Below are 21,230 nucleotides of genomic sequence, written 5' to 3' on the forward strand. Positions count from 1 at the left end.
ACTTTATGAATATTAATTTAATTAAATTGATTCATATAATCACTTTTCACATAAACTATTAGCAAGTTTAATATTTTAATCCTAATATTTGCAGCAACCTGTTTTATTATTCTTAGAGTGCGGTCCTTTTTATTATTAAATAGTATTATATTCAGATATGGATAGCATTAGCCCCACCCCATAGAACCAACTGACACTCTAAATCCAGCTGCAAATTTGGGAGAAGAAAGAAACTTAAGAACCAAGGTACTAACTTCATTAGTTTTTTTTTTTCTTTCTAGAAGACGAGTTTCATTTCCAAAATGCTAACATAATGGTGACTTATTTTAATAATAGAAAAGAATGAATAAAGTTAACTATTTTTTACTAATACTTTATTAATTGCTATTTTGTGATAATAACGTATAATAAAAGAATTTAATAATTGTCCCACTACGAAAAGGAACTTTCCCTCTAAAACAAAGTAGATTAACATTATTATACGTGTCATTTCAGTGCAAATTAAAAGGAATTAGCACGAGCTTCAGAAGAAAAGATTAGAGAGAATACTCTTTTAAAAGTGTCTGCTTTTGAATATTGGTGATGGTCAAAGAAAAGTAAAAAGATTTATGACAAATATCAAACTTTTTAAACACACAAGTTGCACTAAAAACATGCATGCATCTTTTCCGATTTCTCCATCTCCTACTGTTCAAAAGCTATCCGTAACCATAAAGTTTTTGGAGCTCTCCAAAACCTTTTGCCTTCCAACCAAATTAACACTCCTGCTATAACCCCTTTTTATTTTCTCACCCTTTGCCTTCGCCATGCCATGCCTCCAATGCTAAGAGATGGGTTCCATCAGGCCTTCCCTCCACTATGGACTACTGCCCCCGTAGATTTCATTAGGGTGAATAAAATCTAATTTGATATTAAAAAATTTCAAATTTTAAATTAATTAATTTGAATTACTTAAGTTAATTAATTTATTCAGATTAATTCGAATAAAAAATTTAAGTTTTTCGGTTTAACTCGAATATGAATTATACAATTCGAGTAATCCAAAAATTCTAATAAGAGAAAGCAAAACTAAGTTGTTTTAATAAATGTTTACCTTTATAAAATTAAAAGTTAAAACCATTAAGTTAAAAGGTAAAGTTACGTCATTTTGATAAATATTTACTTATTAAGTTAAAAGGCAAAACCATCATATTATTTATGTAGTTAATTATAATATTGTACTTCGTTTACTAATTAAATAATCAGTTCATGTAAACGCAATATTGAGTATAAATAATAATATTCGTTAACTTGACTCGAAAATTTTTAACTCGATTCAAAAAAAAATTCAAATTGAGTTTGGTTGCTAAAATAAAATTCGCTAATTCGACTAACTTGAAATTTTTTGACTTGATTCAACTCGACTCGATCCGATCGCATACTCACCCTTAGATTTCATAGATGGACATCCACTCTTTTTAGTATTTTGAATGGGTTTATAGTAAATTCATTTTACTTTTGCCAATAATAAATTTAGATTTAGTTATTCAAATCTTTTTTTTTTTTTTACATTTTAGAATTTTTATTTAAAAGATTATGTCTAATTCAAATAATACTCAAATTCAATACAGATAATAAAATGATTCAAAATTTAAAACAATTCTATAAATTCAATTTCTACAAAAATTACAAATATCTAACTCACTACTATTTTGACTTGTAACTACTACTGTAATAATAAATTTACACATGAATATCCCCCATATATAGAAATTTAAGTCTGCCTTAATAAAGCTTCCAAACTACCCAGACATGAACTGATAAAAAAAAAAAGAAAAGAAAAGCTTTTAAGTGATTAAACAGAGAAATAAAGTAATGGAGAGAAACTTTCTTAATTAATTTATTTTACAAAAGCAACTTGAAATTATATAATCAACAACAGCAAGAAGAAGAAGAAGAAGCAATATGTTAATCTTTAGTTTCTCATGATCCCGTCCTACACCAAACATTTCTTATAAAACTTGATGAGGGTACACTTTTTTGGAAAATCAAACTTTGATCAATTTTTTTCTCGTGATGCTAACTAAAGTTTTATTTGTTATTTATATAATTTGTAGTTTTATTAAACACAATATTTTTATTTTAAAAAAAAAAGACATAAAGAATCAAAAAAAAAGTGCATCTTTTTATTTTTCTTTTTCCAACTAAAAGAAACAAAAATATTTATTTGTCTACATTATAGAATTGGAAAAGGTGATGTTAATGAGACAGCTTTGCATTAATGATTGCTTTATTAAAGGGAAGGATTAAACAAATTAATTAATTAAACTACTTTAAATTCCCCATAGAACAAAGTTATCACTAAAACTTCAAAATCCGCATGCATTTGCATGAAAAGCAAAAAGGAATTGCTGCAATTCCATTTACTTAATTCGACTTTATTTCAAGATATGTATAGTGAAAAGGTACTATCAAATTTTTAACTTGTATTATATTAATATTCTCAGTATAATTTCAGCATTCACAAATTTTTTAGACTTTATCATCTTCTAAAATGGAATGAGAAAATAGACTGTGCTTACAACATTGGAATGAGAAACCTACAAAAATGGTAGTACTTTAAATGATTTTTTTTTTTTAAAAAATGAAGAAGTCAATACATCTTTTACCATATATAAAACATAATTTTTTCCAAGTTTTATGTTCATTACTTTAATTTTGAATTTATTTTTTTTATAATTTTGTTGTACTAAAAAACATGATAAAAATCTATAAAGAAAAAATAATTCACTTCCCACAGTCTTAATTTATTTATTTTAGATGTCCTGCATGATTAATCAGACACATTGGAATGTATACACGAAATATGATTATAAATTGTGACCCCTTCTTCTATCTTTTTATAAAGTTAATAAATGTCAAGTGATGATGCTGGGAAGCAAGGTAGCTTATTGGTGGGATCTGATTGGACATACGACACTAATTAATTTAAAGCACCTAAAACTAACTTCCATTTATTATCAATACCAATATATAGCTTTTGGAAGGGGAAATTTTTATTTTTATTTTCCATTGATTTTGAAATCGAATTTCACAACAGTTGGTCTGTCACCAAAAATAATAATAATAATAAATAAATAATTTCTTGAAGAGAACCAAGTTCTTATTCTTTATTAAATCACCATTTTTTTTTCTCCTGAGCAATGCATCCATCATTTCATGCAACTAGTAGTGGGAATTCTCTCTTTTTCTTCTTTACCATGCATTACATACTCTTTTCTTTTTTCTTGGATTTATAGTGTATATAATATAACCTTAGAAACCATATCTATGAAAAGAAAGAAATTTTATAGATTTTTAAAGGCAAAGTAGGAAGGTTTTACCTGTAACGACCCGAATTTTACCGTTACCGAAAAAGTATATTTTCGGGTCTCCGTTTCTGGAAAATGGATTCGTAAATATTTATTAAAAATATTTACGAAGTCAATTGAGTGGTTAATTAGAGTTTAATTAAGTAAATTTAGTTCAATTAAGAGTAATTAGGAAAAATGACTAAATTGAATAAAGGATGAAAGTTGAATTGTAGAATAAAAGAAAATGAAGAGGACCAAAATGGCAATTATGCTATTTGTCCAAAGTGAGGCGGCATAAACATAAAAATCTGAGATTTTTTATGTGTTAAAATATATATATATATTAAATTATTATTATATTATAGTATATTATATTATATATTATATTATATAAATAAGTAAAGAAACATAAGAAACAGAATGAAAGCAAACAAAACAGAGAAGAAACAGGGGAGAAAGAAAGAAAGAAAAAGAAAAAGGAAAATTTGGGTTTCAAGGCTCAAAGTTTAATTTGGTAAGTCAATTAAGTCATTTCTTCTTAAATTTTGATGTTTTAGAAGCTTTAGAACAAAGTTTTGTTGAAATTAAGTTGATATTTTGAGAGTTTATAGATTTTCAAGTATAGTTCATGTTGAATAAAATAGTGAATTAAGGGTTTAATTGAGTAAATTTCAAGCTAGAATTGATAATAGGATCAAATTGTAAAGTAAGTTATAAGTTTTATGTTGTAGGGACTAAATTGATGAAATTTTGAAATTAGGAAAGTATGCTGGAAATTTAATATTTAAATGAGAGTATGGATGAAATTTGAATAGAAATAAAGTATGAATTAAGATAGAAAAGTAAGTGAATTTAGTTAGAATTAAATTGAAATTAAAGTAAATCAACATTTTGTACTAAGACTATTTTGGACAGCAGCAGTAGTCTAAGTTTGAAAAATCACCAAAAATTGTATAAATTGAATTAGAGGATGAATAAAATATGGAATTAAATATTATTGAGTCTAGTTTCTTATAGAAGAAACAATATAAGCAACTGAATTGTAAATTAGGAGATATAATGAATTTTGTGAGACAAGGTCAGAATGAATTCGGGTTCCCCTATTCTGAATTTGGAAAATCACCAAAAATTGAAGAAAAATAATTAGAGGCTTAAATTTATATGTTTAGAATCCCTAATGAGTCTATTTTCAGGAGAAATCAACGGGAATGTTATCCGAGTTCTGTACTGTGAGATAATTAATTTTTAGTGAAGAAGGGACGAAACTGTCAGACAGCAGAATAAGGGTGAATTTAAAGAATAAACTGTACTTAATGGCTAAACCAAAAATTCTGAAAATTTTATTGTAAGAAGATTTGTGAGTCTAGTTTCAGGAAAAATTAGCGGATCTTAATTTAGAATTCTATAACTCAAGATATGAATTAGTAATGTATTAATGATTATGAATTGTATTAATTTCGTAGTCAATGTGGTACCAGAAATCTCGGCTAAGAAAGGACAAGACAAAGTCAACGGGAGTTAGCTCGAAAATTACGGTTTGTATTTCTATAATCCGACCCTAATACTTAATTGTTGAATTTATTTCTTAATATGTATATTAAGTGTTTTGAAGTAAGAATTATTGTGTTTTGCAAATGAAATGGATTGATATAGTATGTGATGAAATTATTGAATTTATATTGATTGAATTGGCGTATATATATAGATATATATATTGAATATTGAATATATATTGATTATTTGAATTGAATTGAAATATAAATTGTTTGAAAATTTTAAATATGAGATTTGTGATATTTGGATATTTGTTATTGAAAAGTGAATTGAATTGTATTGAATTATGAATTTATGTGATTAATTAAAATGTGTATTGATTGAAAAAAATTGAAAGTGAATTGAATACCCTATTAACAGTATCGGGCTGAGTCGGATATAGTTGGCATGCCATAGGATTGGAAGTGTTCAGGGATTCTTCGACCTCGAGTCGATGAGACACTGGGTGTCACTATATTTCTTCGGATAGATTCGATGAGGTACTGGGTACCAACTTTACTTCGGCTAGGCCGATGAGACACTGGGTGTCAAATATTGCTTCGAACTATCCGATGAGGCACTGGGTGCCATATTGGTGTGTTTGGTTGGATCCGTGTATCCGCCAAGGTCCGAGTCTTGTTAATAGGGGTAAAAAGTGAAAAGCTAAGTCGAGTGAATTTGATTGATTGAGCTATTGGAATGAAATGAGAAATTGAATTGAAAATTGAAATTGAGATATGAGATTGAAAACATGAACCAAAAGGATCATGAAATGAGTGAAGTTCAAATGGATGATGATTGATGTTAGAATGAATTAAAATGGTATATTGTTAAGAAATAAAGTGTGAAAACAAGTGAATTGTGAATATATTGTATAGAATTTATACGGTAAGTAAATGAAAAGAATTGAACAAATATGTTATTGTGTTTGTTATATGACTTGTATAGAATTTATATGGTAAGTAATTGAAAATTTATCTATAAAACAAATAAATGAATACTTATAATTGTTATTGTGATTTTAAGTTTAATTGTTATATTATTAAGTGTTCGGATTATGGAAATACCACTGAGTATACTATACTCAGCGTACGGTTTGTTTCCGTGCGCAGGTTTAGTAAAGATAGAACGTTGAATCAGCATCCCAGTTCGATCCCGAATTCATTAAGGTAAAGTGTGTTAATTATTGGTAATGGCATGTACCTAGGATGTTTTATGAGAGTCATTTAGGTTGTAGATGTACTCATGAAATGAGTAAATTATGGTTGGCAACGGTATGTAGTATGAATTTTGAAATTTACTAAAAATTCGTAGTGATTCTAAATTAGTCCCGAATTGAATTTACTGTTCATATTGGACCGCGAGAGCCCATTAAAGGGACGACATCTTAAAACTAGGATGTGTGTAAATATTTATTTTAATTAATGACTGAAATTGGACTGTACTGACTGGTAATGTCTCGTAACCCTGTTCCGATGACGGTATAGGGTTAGGGGGCGTTACATTACCTTTATCTCTCTATCTCTTTATACAAAATAGAATATTGTAATATTGGGAAATAACCCCCCCCCCCCCATTGGCCATTTCCATTAGAACCAAACTTTATCTTTTTTTATTTATGCTCCAATTCTCCATCACTTTGATACTTTGTACGCAAGCCTACTAGGATTGGACCCACTTTTGCATTCTTTTTCATGGGAATTACGAATCATGAGTGTATGTAGACATTAGCTAAAATCCATCTCATTATTATTCTATTTTTTTGAAAAAATTTAAATATTATATTTAAGCAAATTAAGTAAAATATAATGTATTAATTATAAATATTGATGACTTGGAGTAATGATTTGGAGAAAAAGCTCATCATCAGCTTTTCCACGCCACTTGGTTCTTTGGCGTTGGCGGCGGCTACTTCCCTCACATACCATCTTCTTCTTCTTTTTTTTTTTTTTTCCTTTCAATTCCACCCACTTTTCCTTTGCGTTTCCCCCTCACTCCCTTCCCCATATATATAACCATAATTCCCAGACACCCTTTCGCCCCAAACCAAAGAAACACTCGTCATATTTTGTCGTCCGCTATTTCTGTCTCTATCTTTGTCTCTAAATGGTCATGGCTAGCCATGAAGGCCAAGGGATCAAGCTATTTGGGGCAACAATTACGTTGCATGCAGGAAGACAAGTGAAAGAAGAACACAAAGAAGACGACCATTCAAAAGCCGACAAGAGGCCTGACAAGATCATACCTTGCCCTAGATGTAAGAGCATGGAGACCAAATTTTGTTACTTCAATAACTACAACGTGAATCAGCCCAGGCATTTCTGTAAAGGTTGCCAGAGGTACTGGACTGCAGGTGGTGCCCTTCGGAACGTTCCGGTAGGGGCTGGTCGCCGGAAAGCGAAGCCAGTACCGGGTCGTGGTCTTGCTGGGTTTCAGGAGGGGTGCTTGTTTGACGGCTCTAGTGGGGTGCACGTGCACCAGTTTGAGTTGGAGGGGATGGTGTTGGACGAGTGGCACTTGGCGGCAGCGAATGGTGGTTTCCGGCAAGTTTTCCCAATGAAGCGGAGGCGAATAAGCTGCTCTGGAGGTCAACTTAATTGATCTTCTTCTTTATTTTATTTTATTTTATTTTATTTTCTTCTTTCGCGTGCTGAAGTTTCAACACGGATTAGAAAATTGTAGGGATTATATTATGATAATAGACTAATGTAAATACAGGCTGGTTTTTGAAGAATTAATAAATCCATCCTTCTACTGCTACTATTTATTATTTTAAAATCTGTAAAAAAAATAAAAATCAATAAGTCTGGATTGAACTTAAATGGTAGCTTAGGAGTTACTGTTTCCAAAGGGAGAATCAAATCTTGGATTGAATAAATTAACAAGGAGAAATGTGGTATTCGCAGATCATGGGGACTCATGTGGCCTCTCGGTAGACCAAAATCAACCCACTAGTGAGGAGTCCATGAACCAATTCCCTTAATCCAAACCTGCCGCAAAATTTATCAAGCGATATGGATGGGATGGGAAAGCGAAAGCGAAAGCAAAATCATGATCAGCACCAGCATCCTCTTTGATTATGCACCTGCTAAAATTGGACGGATAAGATGGGGCAGGTTGGTCGGACAATAGCAAAGATTCTTCGGACAAAAGGTTCATTGCTTGAAACAGTTAAAGCTAATGTAAATGGATAACATCTAGATTTCAGAGCCAGGCCCGGAGACTTTAATCTCATCAAATCATATTCATCTGAGATTTTGATATAAAAAAGCAAACCGACATGATTATAATATAAGCATGTACAGATGTTGCTGTAGGGAAAACAGATGCCTTGAGGTTATAGGATTAGGCATCTTATCAACTACCATGAAGTAAATTTCCTACTCAGATTAGTCGAAACTTGTTCTTGTATCTTTAAAGATTAAACAAGTGCATTTGACTGAGTATGTAGCTTCACAAAGAATAAGAATAATATTATGTAGCTTCACAAAGAATAAGAATAATATTCCATTGTAAGACTTTCTACACAGTTCCTTTTTTACTTTTTCCTTGTATCTGTTCTGTTTAATAGAGTTCTTTCCAGAAGGAATTGGTGACATGATTCCTGCCAAGTGCATGGCTCTAATCCTACCTTCTTTTTAATGTTTCATTAATATTCTTGTTGTTGTTATCAAGTATCTTTAGTTAAAAACAAGTGAACACTAAGAAGCGTGAGAATTGTAGATTCAAGTGACCAATGAATGCCATCAGCCCACAAGGTTTTCATGTTTTAGACAAAGTAGCTGAAGAACATAATAAGCAACAAAGAAACAGAATGGGTTTTCACATCTCACTAACTTTGAATGACTTAACAGTCAAATGCTACTGCAGACTAATATCTAAGCTAATCAAAGTTAGCCCCAGTTTGTTCCCTCATGTTTGCTTAGTTGCCAGGATCTTCGGGTTGATCCCCTCGCTCAGATCTGTTTTCTTGGCTGCTTTCGGACCTGATAAAACGAATCAACCCAGATAAATTAGATTCAATACTCACAGTCCTCGTAAATCATTGTAGTGGAAACAAAGTGCTTATGAATAAAAATATTAATTACATGTTTAAGTCATAGACATCTGAAATAAAGAACATAAAAAGCACTACATTCTGGCAGCTAATTTTCAGTACTTAATTTACAGGTAAATGTGGCCGCATGTCTAAGTTCTACATTCAGCGGAGGAGACTAGCAATTGGCTTGGCTAAAACATGGATATTAGCTTCTGAGAGGTGTAAATCCAGAATGCTGTAACATTTGGGTTGGGCTAGACAAGAAATTAAACAGGATGTTCCATCCCACAAGTTGACAGTATTAGTCCAAGAAATAAAGGGCAAGGCCTGGTTGATATAGGGGTGGTTGGTGCATCGTTGGAATGGGTGCATTTTCTCATACAAGATGCCAAACGTACTAAAGAATTCCCACCTATAAGCTTGCAAACAATGGAATCCAATGCTGGAAATGGAAAGCAAATGCTCTTAGTTGACTTGTTGACCACAGTAGTAGACTGAAAGAAGCTCAAGTCTTGCTTTAGAAATCAATAACTTTCAGGACCCAAATATTAGTAGAGGTAGTACTTAAGTATCTTGTTACCTAAACTTAAACTTTGCACCCTGGATCAGCAAGAAGTCTAATCAAAGCAGAATATGAAACGCAAAAAATATTTGAAATAAGAATGTTAATATTGCATTTGGAACAAAAAATTATAGGAAGAAAGTTGGCAGAAACTCCCCAAGATTCTAAACCAATTAGCTAGAAATACCAAGTAAAAAGAAAAAAAATCACGATAATAGATGCAAAACAGCAACTATTTGAATCACTAACATATAAGACTAGCTACAATAATAAGTGCTTCAAACAGAAAAAGTTAATCAAGAAGGACCAAGAAGCAGAAGACTTTGGACAAAAAACCCAATAGCAAGAAGATAAGAAAAGGAAAGCAAGATTACCCAGTTGCAGGAGAGAGCCAAGTCCCATTTTGCCATTCAAGATGACGCCTAACTTTAAAGAAAGGACAGTGATGTTCCTTGCCATTGCAATCTAACTTGACATAGTAATTGGGGTCAACTTTTCTAATGACAGTTCCAACCCTCCAAGCAAAGTCGACGAAGGCTTCAACCCTTTCAGCCACGGCGAAATTGTAGCCAGAAGGTTGTGGGGGAGAAGGCCTGATTTCATCGGAGTCAACAGCTTCAGTGAGGAACCTTGATCCGTCCTCGTTGAAACGATTCTCATACCGTACCAAGTATCTCTTTCTTCCTACCGCGGCTAGAAGAATGGCTGTGTAATAGACGCCAGAGAACCCCTCTTCCTTCTTGCATATCTCCACCAGGTCATTTAGTTTGAAAGCCATTGTCTTGTATTGCCGCCTTGACGAAAGAGAGAAAAAGGGATGGCGCAGGCCAGGGCTCAAGAGGGGTTAAGGCCTCGAAAAAGTGCCTTGTTAACTGGATTCCTGAAATGGGATGATCATCAACCACAGTAATTAAACAAACTTATGACGGAAGTTGGAATCCTGTTTCGGTAAGCTTTATATGGCGAACTTAAACCAACGGTCTTGGGCATTCGACACTTCTTAAGGACTTATATCATCCGTTGGATTTTACTTCTGTCCTGCATGATTCTGAATCACTTCTAAAAAGAGTACATAAAAAACTTATGACGCTAGCAGCTGGTAAAGCAGTATTCCACAAATTCTATGTCCAATGTTTCAATTTAGAAAGAAGAGAAATTTATAAAATTTCGAGATTTACAAATAAAGTGGATTAGGAATTTGGCATCCATTTCCCTTTTGTTCAATGGTAAATGTTGCAGAATTTGCAGTTAAATTGCTACAAGAATGCATTTAATCAAAGGTTTAGAACAATTACCAGACCCGAACCATCACAAATTTGTCACTTCATGAAAATAGTAATGTTTGAACATGTCAAAAAGGTTCACTGCAAGATGGAAGATCCATGTTACTCATGAATTTCTTGTAAAATCAATTTTTCTGATCAATAAGCACACTGAAGATCAAATATATTTATTACACAGATATCAGGGAGGACAGTAGATTTTCGGGAACTATTCTTGTAAAACTTACCGTGATAAATAAAACTAAGAACTAGCTAGTTTCATATTATATCTCTGGCAAGATTGGCAACTGAAATTGTTAAGAAAAATAAACCGACCTCTGTTTATTGAATATATCAACTTTCACTTTGTTTTGCCATTAACGAAGGAATGGCCTTTATTCAGTATCAACTCCAATCAGTCCGACTTCTTTGAGGATTTTCGAGCACTCGGGCACAGATCTTTTTTCATGAAGCGGAGAGGGTTGACAAGACTAATGGTGTTGGTGAATCTGGTGACCTTGATGAGGCTAACCTCAGCAGTCTTCTTAAGGTGAGATGCAGTGTTGATCTCAACGCATTTAGGATAGCTTGTTTCTGCCAGTGATTCCTCACGTACATCTTCCTCATGGTATCTGTCCATGTTAAGACGGTAGATCCACAACTCATGGTCTCACCTTATGAAGAGTGGGACGCCTGTCCATCTTCATGACTCCAACCGCACTTTTGCACTTGTTTATAGAGCACACCCAACGTTACCTTGTGCCATAAGAAACCTAACAACATAGGAGAAATGTGTCTCAAATGTTGGTTGAAACTTCAAATGTTTATCAAATACATGACAGGCAAGATTACCTGCCATGTACTTGCTGATTCAAGTTACGAACTGGATACAGGAGTTGCCGCAGAGAACTTTTCTCTCCACTCGACTGTGAGGGAAGGTCCATTAGCATGAGCAACACAGAGGGATAAGATGCAAAGGGCCGAGGGAAAGAATGAGATGGCTTTGATAGGTGATGTCATTGTATCTTTTCTCCCCGTTTGTAGAACAAATATTTACATCCGTTCATCTATCTCTTTCCTTGGAAAAAAAGTGGTTCACATTGATCAATCTTATACTTTAACCGACTAAAGTCTTAAACGACCTAATCAATCTGACATAAAATGGATCCATTAAAAATTGATTATACCAAACTGAACTGGGCTGTTTTTTTTTTTTGGTTAAATTTTATATGTTATATATTTGTGGTGTATTGTAAATATATTTTAAAAGATAAACATATAAATATCAAAAGGCCATTAAGTCCATTAAATTGATCTATTCGATTATGGATATTCATTATCACCAAACGATCGACATAACTTATTTTAATGGCCAACAAAACCACCTTAACCATAGTTACAAACTTAACCGAACCCACTTGACTAAAAGCTATCGATCGTATATATTTGAACCGTCCTTTAGTCACCCCTAGTACAAGATCCGATGACAAATTTAACTTCTTTCTAAAAAACATTATAAAAGAGATTTTATCAATTTGGAGATAATAACCTGAATTTCCTTCCAAAAAATAACAATTTCCATGGAGTCTATGAACTCAGCTAGCTACAAAGTAGATTTGGGTCTTCGTTTTCGAGTCAAGAATCCAAATGGGATTTGAAATTTCAATGAACAAAGAGGCACATAAAGCAGGAAAAAAAATCCTGAAAATAGTTTTTATTTGATCACAGAGGGAAGGATGTTAAAAAGAGACAGACAAAAACGTAAAATGCCATTGACACTCCACAGTCCAAACATCATAAAAAGAGTCATAACAATTGAATCTCTCTTGACAACAGGGCATTTCCAACAGTTTTAGATTGTACTACTTCCTTTCATGATACAGGTCCCAATCCACTGCAACATGACAAACTCAAATACATAAACAAATACAAATATAGTAAAAAGAAAATATTAGCTATGGCCACAATTTACAAAAAAGGATTTTCTTAATGAAGATAAGAACTGACTTTAAGTAGCTTCATTCATCTCCTTCACCCACTTTAGCAGCACCAAGCTTTGCGGCTTCTTCTGTAATGAGACAAATACATGACGCAGAAACTTATGTATCAAATGGCAGAACTAGGTAAGAAGTATTAAATGTAATAATAAAGAGGCAAATCCTAGTTAAGGCATATTCAGTCGTGCAAAATATAAAAAGTTACCTCCATCCTCTGGGATGTCAGAAGTCCATAAAGTAAGGTTGTCCCTTAAAAGCTGCATAATCAATGTGCTATCTTTGTATGACTCCTCGCTTAAAGTATCCAACTCTGAGATAGCTTCATCAAAAGCTTGCTTAGCAAGGTGACAGGCCCTGGTTTACAAGTTTAACGTGTAACATGGCTTTTCAAAATTATGCAGAAGTAGCTCGACAAGAAAGTTAAGCATAGAGAGGAAACAACATGCATGCATACCTTTCAGGAGAGTTCATAATTTCATAATAAAAGACAGAGAAGTTCAAGGCCAAACCCAACCGGATTGGATGGGTAGGAGGCAACTCAGCTTCTGCTGTAGTTGTTGCAGACTGCAAACAAATAATATCCACAAGCTCGGAAATGTTTGGCATTATAAGAATACAGACATTCCAAAAGTCTTTACAGGCATCTTAGGATTTTCTAAGACAAGGTAGACAACTTATATCCACAAGCTCAGCACAAGGGATCAAGCAAATGTCATGGAAGTAGCCATAATTAAAAAGCATAGCAATAGGGGCAAAATTTTCTTCTTACATCGCTTCAAATATTTTTTTTTCGACCTATGACATTTGATTTATAAATACAGGGTGAAAAGAGAACATATGTTAAAAATGGGAAAACCATTGGTACAATTCCTCATTAAAAGGCCATGAAGTTTCTTTAATAAAATCATTCCATGTAATAAATTGCAGACTAAACAATAGGAGCTAAAGTCCAAAAACTTAGGATGCCTGTTGTTGTGAAATCAATAATTCTAACACATGGATCCTTGATTCTTGCCCACCTATATTTTCTCCCAAGAACAGGGAGAGAGAAACGGGTGCAGCAAAGATGAAAACAGACAAAGTATTTTCCAACTTCTATTGTCCCTTCACTTCTCTCTATACTATGAGAACATGCATCAACCAACCAACAAATTCATAAGCAAAAATGTACATTTAGCTACCAACATTTTATAAACCAAAATTCTTCTTTTAAGCCAATTTAAACATAATTGAACTTGCCTGATATGCTTTCATGGACTGATCAGCGGCCTCTTTCCTTTCATCACCCATCTTAAACTCCGCCAAGTACCTATAATAATCTCCTTTCCTGCAACCAAACAATCCCCAAGAATATCAGAAGAAAAAAAAAAAAAGAACCCAGAGTCAATCAACAAAGAAAACCCAAAAATAGTTCTCACATTTTATAATAAAACACAGTAGACTCTCCACCCAAGCAAGAAGGAATGAGATGCTCATTAATGACACCCATAATATCTTTACAAATATTGGACAACTCCGATTCCACTTTCTGCCTATACGTTTTGATTTTCTTAACATTTTGCTCATTCCCTTTGCTCTCTTCCTTTTGCTCAATCGAAGACAGGATCCTCCACGATGCTCTTCGAGCACCAATCACGTTTTTGTACCCAACAGAGAGCAGGTTTCGCTCTTCTACGGTCAGTTCCACATCAAGCTCCGCTAGCTTTTTCATGGAAGTCACCATATCTGGAAAAGAAAACAAAAAAATCCCACAATTTTAAAAGCTTAAATGAAGAAAAGAACCAAAGTTTACGACCTTGTCAATTAGATCGGACCATCAAAGCGTTCTGCTTGCTCAGCGAGCTTGGCGATGTAAACGAAGCTTTCACGTTCTTTGGAGAAATCCATGGCCGATAACAAGCTTTTTCGTTCTAGGAGAAATGAAAAAACAAGGAGAAGGGACTCGGAGAGGAAGAAGATGGTCCTTCTTTTTCAGGGTTTTTTTTTTTTGGGGGGTGGGGGGTGGGGTTGGTTGAGGAGGACCAATCAGGGAGAACTAAGATGGGCAAAAGTGGAGGAAGCGGGGACAAGACATGACTGGCCGGCTCGATTTGGAATGTCAATGACCCACGCGAGATCGGGGCTGTGGCCTACACTCCTTGTTAAATGAGGCAGTGTTACAAGGTCGTTTTAAGGAGTTTGGGTCGTAATCGTTGGTTTTGAGAGTGTTGCTTTCTTTGAAGTTTGAATGGAAAAGGAAATGATGGAGACATGTCAGCATTTAAGTGAAATTAAGTTTTACCTTAAGAAAACAGGAATTGTTTAACAGAGTTAGAAAGATTCAGACCCCCAAATATACCAGTCAGTTCTTTTTGTTGTATAAATGAAAATTGCTCCACCAACCCCAAACTCTGCCGAGGGAAAGAATTGGGCTTTCACTAATCCGATTTAAGGACAAGGGAAATGGGCTTCTCTATCAATACAATAATAGACCATTTAACTTAATTCCATCATGCAGTACAAATACACAACAGTGCTTGGGCAGACCTGCCTTAAATAAATGAGGACAAGGGATGTTGTTGCTACGCCTACAATAGTATTTGACCAACTAAAATTCAAACCCCATTTGTCATTTAAGCACCTACTACCTAGTTAATAAGATATGCGATGAACAAGAGGAAGGTGGGGAGGGATGTCACAAAGTTCCTTTAGTGGGGGCATGGGTGATGAAGCCATTCCTTGCTTCTGCTCAAAGGCCTTGATGATGCATGGTATTCTTCCCGATTAGTATTTACAGGCTTAAGAAAATGAATCAGAGAAGCCGCTGTGTTGCCATTTCTTTCTATGTTTGTATAATTATCCTTATCGTTATCCATCCCCTGACCGCAAGTTTCCGCATCAGCATTCCCTTGTCTAATTTAACTTTGGATAAAATTAGATGGGTTTATATACAATACATTAAATATAATTTCGTTATCTAATTTTCGATAAGGGGGACATAAATAAGGATTGGAGAAAACAACTTTTAAATAGATCTATTTAATGGTTAAATTATTTGTGTACTCTTCAAAATTTAGGAGAATTTAAATAAAATTATTAGACAAAAAATAAACTTGACAAAAAAAATCTCATTCAAAATATGGCCCATACTTAGGCTTCAATGTTTAAAACTTGAGCTTGGTTTGGCCCATTCTCACGTTTATGATGTGTTTTTTTATATATATATTTTGTTTTATATAGTATGTAATTTATACTATAATGTAAATAAAAAAATGTTAAGTTGTGTATATTTAGATTTAACTAATAATAATAATAATAAAATATATAATTACTAAGTAATTATATTTTTAAAAATATTGACAAGTTTAAATGGACTTGATTTAGTCATTTACAAATATTTGAGTTTAAGCAAAATTTGAAACTCATATTTCGAGTCAGACTAAATTTGAACAATTATATATAATATTAATACCATGTATAAGTCTGATTAGACTCGACTCATGATCATCTCTATTTTTAAGTTATGTTGAATGATGACTTGTCTTTTGTGGGTTAATCAATTAAATAATTATATTTTTTTAGAGAAATTTACAAGCTAAATTACAAGTATAATTATAAATGGTAAATAATACATATTCAATCAACTAGAATTAGAATAACTCAATACAAAGCACAATAGTTTGAAAAATGAAATATATTCGAATCTAAACCAAAATAAATCTTAACATGACACACACATAATGGAACTTATAATTAAAATAATCTCAAAGATAACATACATAACATTTATACATGATGTAACTTAAATTACACTCAAAATTCCAACAATTACATTGATAAATATTTACATATCTTTTTCTTTATTTTATTTTATTAAAAAACATTTTATGTTTATGTAATTTTTTAAAATAAATTGGGGATGAAAAATAAAATTGTTTGGAATTGAAATTAAATTCTCATGTCTATAACATAATATTATTGTCATTAGGCTAAGATGTTGTGGGAGTTTATATATTTTTATGTTATGGTATTGCATGCAGTTTTTTTATCGTAGTGAAAATTATATTTGTTTCTACAACTTGCCATTAGAAAGAGACGTAGATCGAAGTGCCAAGTAATCTACCCTAAACAAATACTAACAGAATGCACTAAAAAATTCTTCATCTTCAACGCACAAAATTACAACAGTTCTTAGTCTTACAAGGGAAATTCAGCTCACAAATACTTGTAGCTTTTATTTACACAGTCATTCATATATATATATCACATTATGGAGCAAGCGTGTGGATTTTCATCGCTGAAGATAGAGCTGGCTTGTTCATCAACAAGAGTTGAATAAGGTGGTGGCTGATAGTAACCATGATCATGGCCATCATTCCCATGCTTGTAGTAGTAGTAGGACGATGAATGGCCGGTTGCATGGTAAGTAATCGTGGGTTGTCTTTCATAGTATTCGTAGTAAAATTGGTTGTCAGGTTTGTATGGATACGGCCACAGCTCTGCTCTTTTTCCGCTTTTTCTCACTCTTTTCAACATCTTCTTCTGGTCTGACGCTGCCCACCCCATGACCGTTACCTTTTGCATCCTCATATCCACATCTACACTGTCCACTCCTGAAACAAAACACCCAAATTAAGTCATTAACATTAATATCGTTTTAGCTTCAAGAGAAAGCCTGCATCATATGCATAAAGAAGCATCGCTATGTGTATATGGAACTAAATATATATTTTTTCAATGATGGACGGACACGAAAGTTTGGACATACCCTTGAGTTTTCCAAGAGCCTTCTTTATCTTGACCGCGCAGCCTTCACAGTCCATATGTACTCTCATCTCTAATATCTGCAGAGGAAGAACAGACAAAAAATACAATCAGTAATTAATTAGCCAATATTTATGTAATATGAAGATGGCAGATACACTACAGTTTGATGCAAAACTGATTTTTCTTTGGTAATGTGTGTGTTACATATAAAAACGATAGAAACAGAACTAACCGCCATTTTGAGTATCTGTAATCTTGGTATTTAGAAAAGAAAAAATGATGGATGAGAATTGATAACCATGGGGACGTACTTATATATAGGAAACGTCAAGACTCAAGATAGTCCCCACTAAGGGTTTTTGTTTTTCTTCAAGTTGCTTCTTGGGGACAAAGCATTCAAAAGATTCTGGGGAAAAAGCTTGGCAGCTGCTTCGAAATTAAATAAAGGAGCTCGCAAACGTAGCAATACAATATACAAATAATTAATTAGATTACTTACATAACCCACCCGACTTTAAAACACTAGTCAAATACAGTATGGGGGAATTTCTCTGTTTTTGCCTTTTGTTTTACCCAGTGAAGAAATTATTGATTTGTTGGTAATTACAGTAATTCAAGCTGCAACCTTTGTCATAACCCTCCTGAATCGAGTAATTCAGATACTTAAGGATGCTAATTGCTGGTCGACTATAATACAAGCCTGTTTGCAAGTTTTGTGACATTAACCATTGGTATACGCGTGGAAGAACAAGTCAAAAAATTAATTGGTGGTGGTGACGTCAATCTCGTCTGACGAAATATTGAAAAGATTATTACTTAATAGATTTCGGTGAAAGTGTGGACTAGCAAATTCCAAGTAAGTTCCTGTAATTATTAGGAGTAGATAAGGTCAACTTCATCACTGGCAATAGTACTCGGATGATGGTACTGCTACACATGGTTAATGAAACACCAACTCCACGACTTTTAATCAGACTTGGGTTTTGGGTGAGTTTAATTTTAAAATTAGTTGAATGAAGTTTAAAAAGTATTTGTTCTGTTTTATTTTGATATAATTATCTAAAATTATTTGAAGTAGGATCATAATCAATAAGGTATTGAATTGACTTGCATATATCTTAAAAATTTTCTACTCTATCAAGGAATGTGACAAAAATCTATTTTATTTTACAAGGACTTGATAAAAATATTAAAAATAAAAAATTAGTATATCAAGGTTGGTTAGAGCCAACCATAGGATCTACCTTTAAATCAAGTTGGGTAAGTAAAATGTTATTCTATCTCGCCATGTTGCCATATCTATGTAGACTAAAAGAAATGATATAACCGCTTTTTTCGAAACTAAACTGTTGCTAAAAGAAAAGTGACTATATTTGTCAAAGTTTAAAAGTTTGATCAATATTTAATAAAGAGAGAATAAAAATATATATTATATTTAAATATAAATTTAAATGATTTAAATTGTTAAACTCCATGTGATGGCATGATGGTTGAGGATGTTCACCGTTCCAAGTCTAACTTAAGTTCAAATCGTATTATTTGTTCGGACTTTAACCTGTTATTGTAATTCATTTAAATGATTCTAAGCAAAAGATAACTATGCTCAAAATATGGATTAGGTAATATATTATATTGTAATGTAAATGTTTAAAAAATATGTTACAATTTTTTATGAGAAGCGCATGCGAATTCCAAGCTATATTATTGGATTATAATTATATTTAATTTTTAAATATTTTTACTTTTTAAAAGTTAGAAAAAAGATAACAACATCAGTTAAATCTTATTTTGGAATGCTAACAACTCCCCGTTGCGTATGCTAAAAGTCCCTGTGGTTTTTCAATGCGACATTGAAAGAGATGAAAGTAGTATTCACCATTGACTTCAAGCAAAGTGCCAAAAGTGGAGATGATATTCTTAAAAGATTACTACTAAGAAAGGGAAACTTACGTGATCTAAATGTGAACTTCGGACCAATTAACTAATACCCATTTTCGCGGTAAAAAAAAGAAATCACTTCCAATACTGAAAACATCAGCAGAAAGTTGACTCTTTATACCCAGCATAAGAGTGCGTGCATCTATTGTAACATCTTTGAAAATTTCTTGGTCTTAATAATATTATTTTGAGTAATTATGAGTTGAATTTTTCAAAATAAATTAAATGTGATTTATAAGTGTCAATGAAGAAAATAATAGGAGACCATAAAAAATTCAAAAGACTTATGTATCATGTCACCCACCCACCATTAATTGTTGGAGAATAATTTTTTTTCCTTGTAATTTGGTCTTTATCATCAATAAAGACCCCTCCAAGCCAAAAGCTATAAAATTTTCATGGAAAATTTACATACAACCTAGCAAGCTTAGTGTTAATGTGAGAAAATCTAGATAATTTGAGAAACTAAGGCTTTAAGGTAAGATTTTCATGATATAATAGTAGTAGTATCATATTTATTATAATTATTTCAACACAAAAATATTATGAAATAAGTATATTGATTTCTCATGTTTTATGGAATTGCTATGAAATGAAGAGAAAGACAAGAAAGAGGATGGAAGGATTGTAGACAAGAAGAAACAAGTAAATAAAGTTTGAAGAAAACATAACCTAGTTAAGATTTGTAAGTACTTTAGACTTCTTTCTTACTTAATTAGATTTTTGAAAATAATAAATTCATGAACATGTTAATGTCATGAATTTAAGTCATTGTAACTTACTAAATGTGTGAATAATTCAAGAAAGTAGTAAATGATTGTAGTTATTCTTGATGTAATTAAATGTGTAGAAAAAAGGACTAAATTGTGAAATATTGAAAAGTTATGTGTGGCTATGAAATTATGAAACTTGATTGTGCTTGTGATGAATATTGATTTTATATTAATGTTAAAGTTGTTGTTGTAATGACCCGAATTTTATCGTTACCGAAAAAGTGTATTTTCGGGTCTCCGTTTCTGAAAAATGGATTCATAAATATTTATTAAAAATATTTACGAAGAAAAATGAGTGGTTAATTAGAGTTTAATTAAGTGAATTTAATTTAATTAAGGGTAATTAAGTAAAAGGACCAAATTGAATAAAGTGTGAAAATTGAATTATAGATTAAAAGAAAATAAAAAGGACTAAAAGGGAAATTATACAAAAAGTATAAATTGAGGCGGTTTATCGTGAAGAAAATCTAAGATTTTTTTTATGTTTAGTATATTATTATATTATTATATTATTATATAATAAAGATACTTTATGTTTTAATTATATTATATTATATTATATTATATTATATTATATATATAAACTAAAGAAGCAAATGAAAGTAAATAGAAACAGAATGAAACGAAACAGAGAGCAGGGGAGAAAAAGAAAGAAAGAAGGGGAGAAAAGGGAAAATTTAAGGTTTGAAGCTTTAAGCTTTAATATGTAAGTCAATCAAGTCTTTTTTACTTAATTTTGATGTTTTAGAAGTTTTAGAACAAAGTTTTGATGAAATTAAGTTGATATTTTGATAGTTATTAGATTTCTAGATATTGTCCATGTTAAATAAAATGATGAATTAAGGGCTAAATTGATAGAAATTCAAGTTAAAAATGATACAAGGATTGAATTGTAAAGTGATTCATAAGTTTTATGCTTTAAGGACTAAATTGAAAGAATTTCGAAATTATGGTTTTATGATGAAAAATAGATAATTATGTCTAAGTTTGGTTAAAAATTGAGTAGAAATAAAGTATGAATTAAGATAGAAAAGTAAGTGAATTTAGT

At 32.2% G+C, this 21,230-nt stretch overlaps 4 protein-coding genes across 7 annotated transcripts; 1 reads left to right on the top strand and 3 right to left on the bottom strand.

Moving 5' to 3' along the window:
- The first annotated feature begins 6,685 nt into the window (after positions 1–6,685).
- On the top strand, positions 6,686–8,381 carry LOC107905380 (dof zinc finger protein DOF1.5). The gene is made up of 2 exons (XM_016832025.2): positions 6,686–7,452; positions 7,772–8,381. Exons 1-2 carry the CDS (start codon positions 6,972–6,974, stop codon positions 7,846–7,848), a joined length of 558 nt encoding a protein of 185 aa, XP_016687514.1. The 5' UTR covers positions 6,686–6,971; the 3' UTR covers positions 7,849–8,381.
- A 179-nt stretch (positions 8,382–8,560) lies between these two features.
- LOC107905379 (protein AGENET DOMAIN (AGD)-CONTAINING P1) lies at positions 8,561–10,577 on the bottom strand. 2 transcript variants are annotated; one of them, XM_041113581.1, is made up of 3 exons: positions 9,841–10,553; positions 9,317–9,398; positions 8,561–8,851 (listed from the first exon to the last, which is right to left on the bottom strand). In XM_041113581.1, the coding sequence occupies exons 1-2, from the start codon at positions 10,242–10,244 to the stop codon at positions 9,317–9,319; spliced, it is 486 nt and encodes a 161-aa protein (XP_040969515.1). In that variant the 5' UTR covers positions 10,245–10,553; the 3' UTR covers positions 8,561–8,851. The 2 variants fall into 2 exon arrangements, with proteins under 2 accessions (XP_040969515.1, XP_016687513.1); XM_016832024.2 differs by lacking the exon at positions 9,317–9,398 and having other exon boundaries at positions 9,841–10,577.
- Positions 10,578–12,410: 1,833 nt separating this feature from the next.
- LOC121202806 (14-3-3-like protein D) lies at positions 12,411–14,860 on the bottom strand. 2 transcript variants are annotated; one of them, XM_016832021.2, is made up of 7 exons: positions 14,540–14,860; positions 14,144–14,450; positions 13,965–14,052; positions 13,180–13,289; positions 12,931–13,079; positions 12,736–12,796; positions 12,411–12,622 (listed from the first exon to the last, which is right to left on the bottom strand). In XM_016832021.2, exons 1-6 carry the CDS (start codon positions 14,610–14,612, stop codon positions 12,747–12,749), a joined length of 777 nt encoding a protein of 258 aa, XP_016687510.1. In that variant the 5' UTR covers positions 14,613–14,860; the 3' UTR covers positions 12,411–12,622; positions 12,736–12,746. The 2 variants fall into 2 exon arrangements, with proteins under 2 accessions (XP_016687510.1, XP_016687511.1); XM_016832022.2 differs by having other exon boundaries at positions 14,521–14,723.
- Positions 14,861–16,848: 1,988 nt separating this feature from the next.
- LOC107903165 (heavy metal-associated isoprenylated plant protein 28) lies at positions 16,849–18,103 on the bottom strand. 2 transcript variants are annotated; one of them, XM_016829208.2, is made up of 3 exons: positions 17,704–18,103; positions 17,473–17,548; positions 16,849–17,317 (listed from the first exon to the last, which is right to left on the bottom strand). In XM_016829208.2, the coding sequence occupies exons 1-3, from the start codon at positions 17,707–17,709 to the stop codon at positions 16,968–16,970; spliced, it is 432 nt and encodes a 143-aa protein (XP_016684697.1). In that variant the 5' UTR covers positions 17,710–18,103; the 3' UTR covers positions 16,849–16,967. The 2 variants fall into 2 exon arrangements, with proteins under 2 accessions (XP_016684697.1, XP_016684698.1); XM_016829209.2 differs by having other exon boundaries at positions 17,783–17,884.
- Between the last annotated feature and the right edge of the window lie 3,127 nt (positions 18,104–21,230).

The sequence above is a fragment of the Gossypium hirsutum genome, chromosome A05 (genome assembly GCF_007990345.1).
Source record: "Gossypium hirsutum isolate 1008001.06 chromosome A05, Gossypium_hirsutum_v2.1, whole genome shotgun sequence".
Lineage (NCBI taxonomy): Eukaryota > Viridiplantae > Streptophyta > Magnoliopsida > Malvales > Malvaceae > Gossypium > Gossypium hirsutum.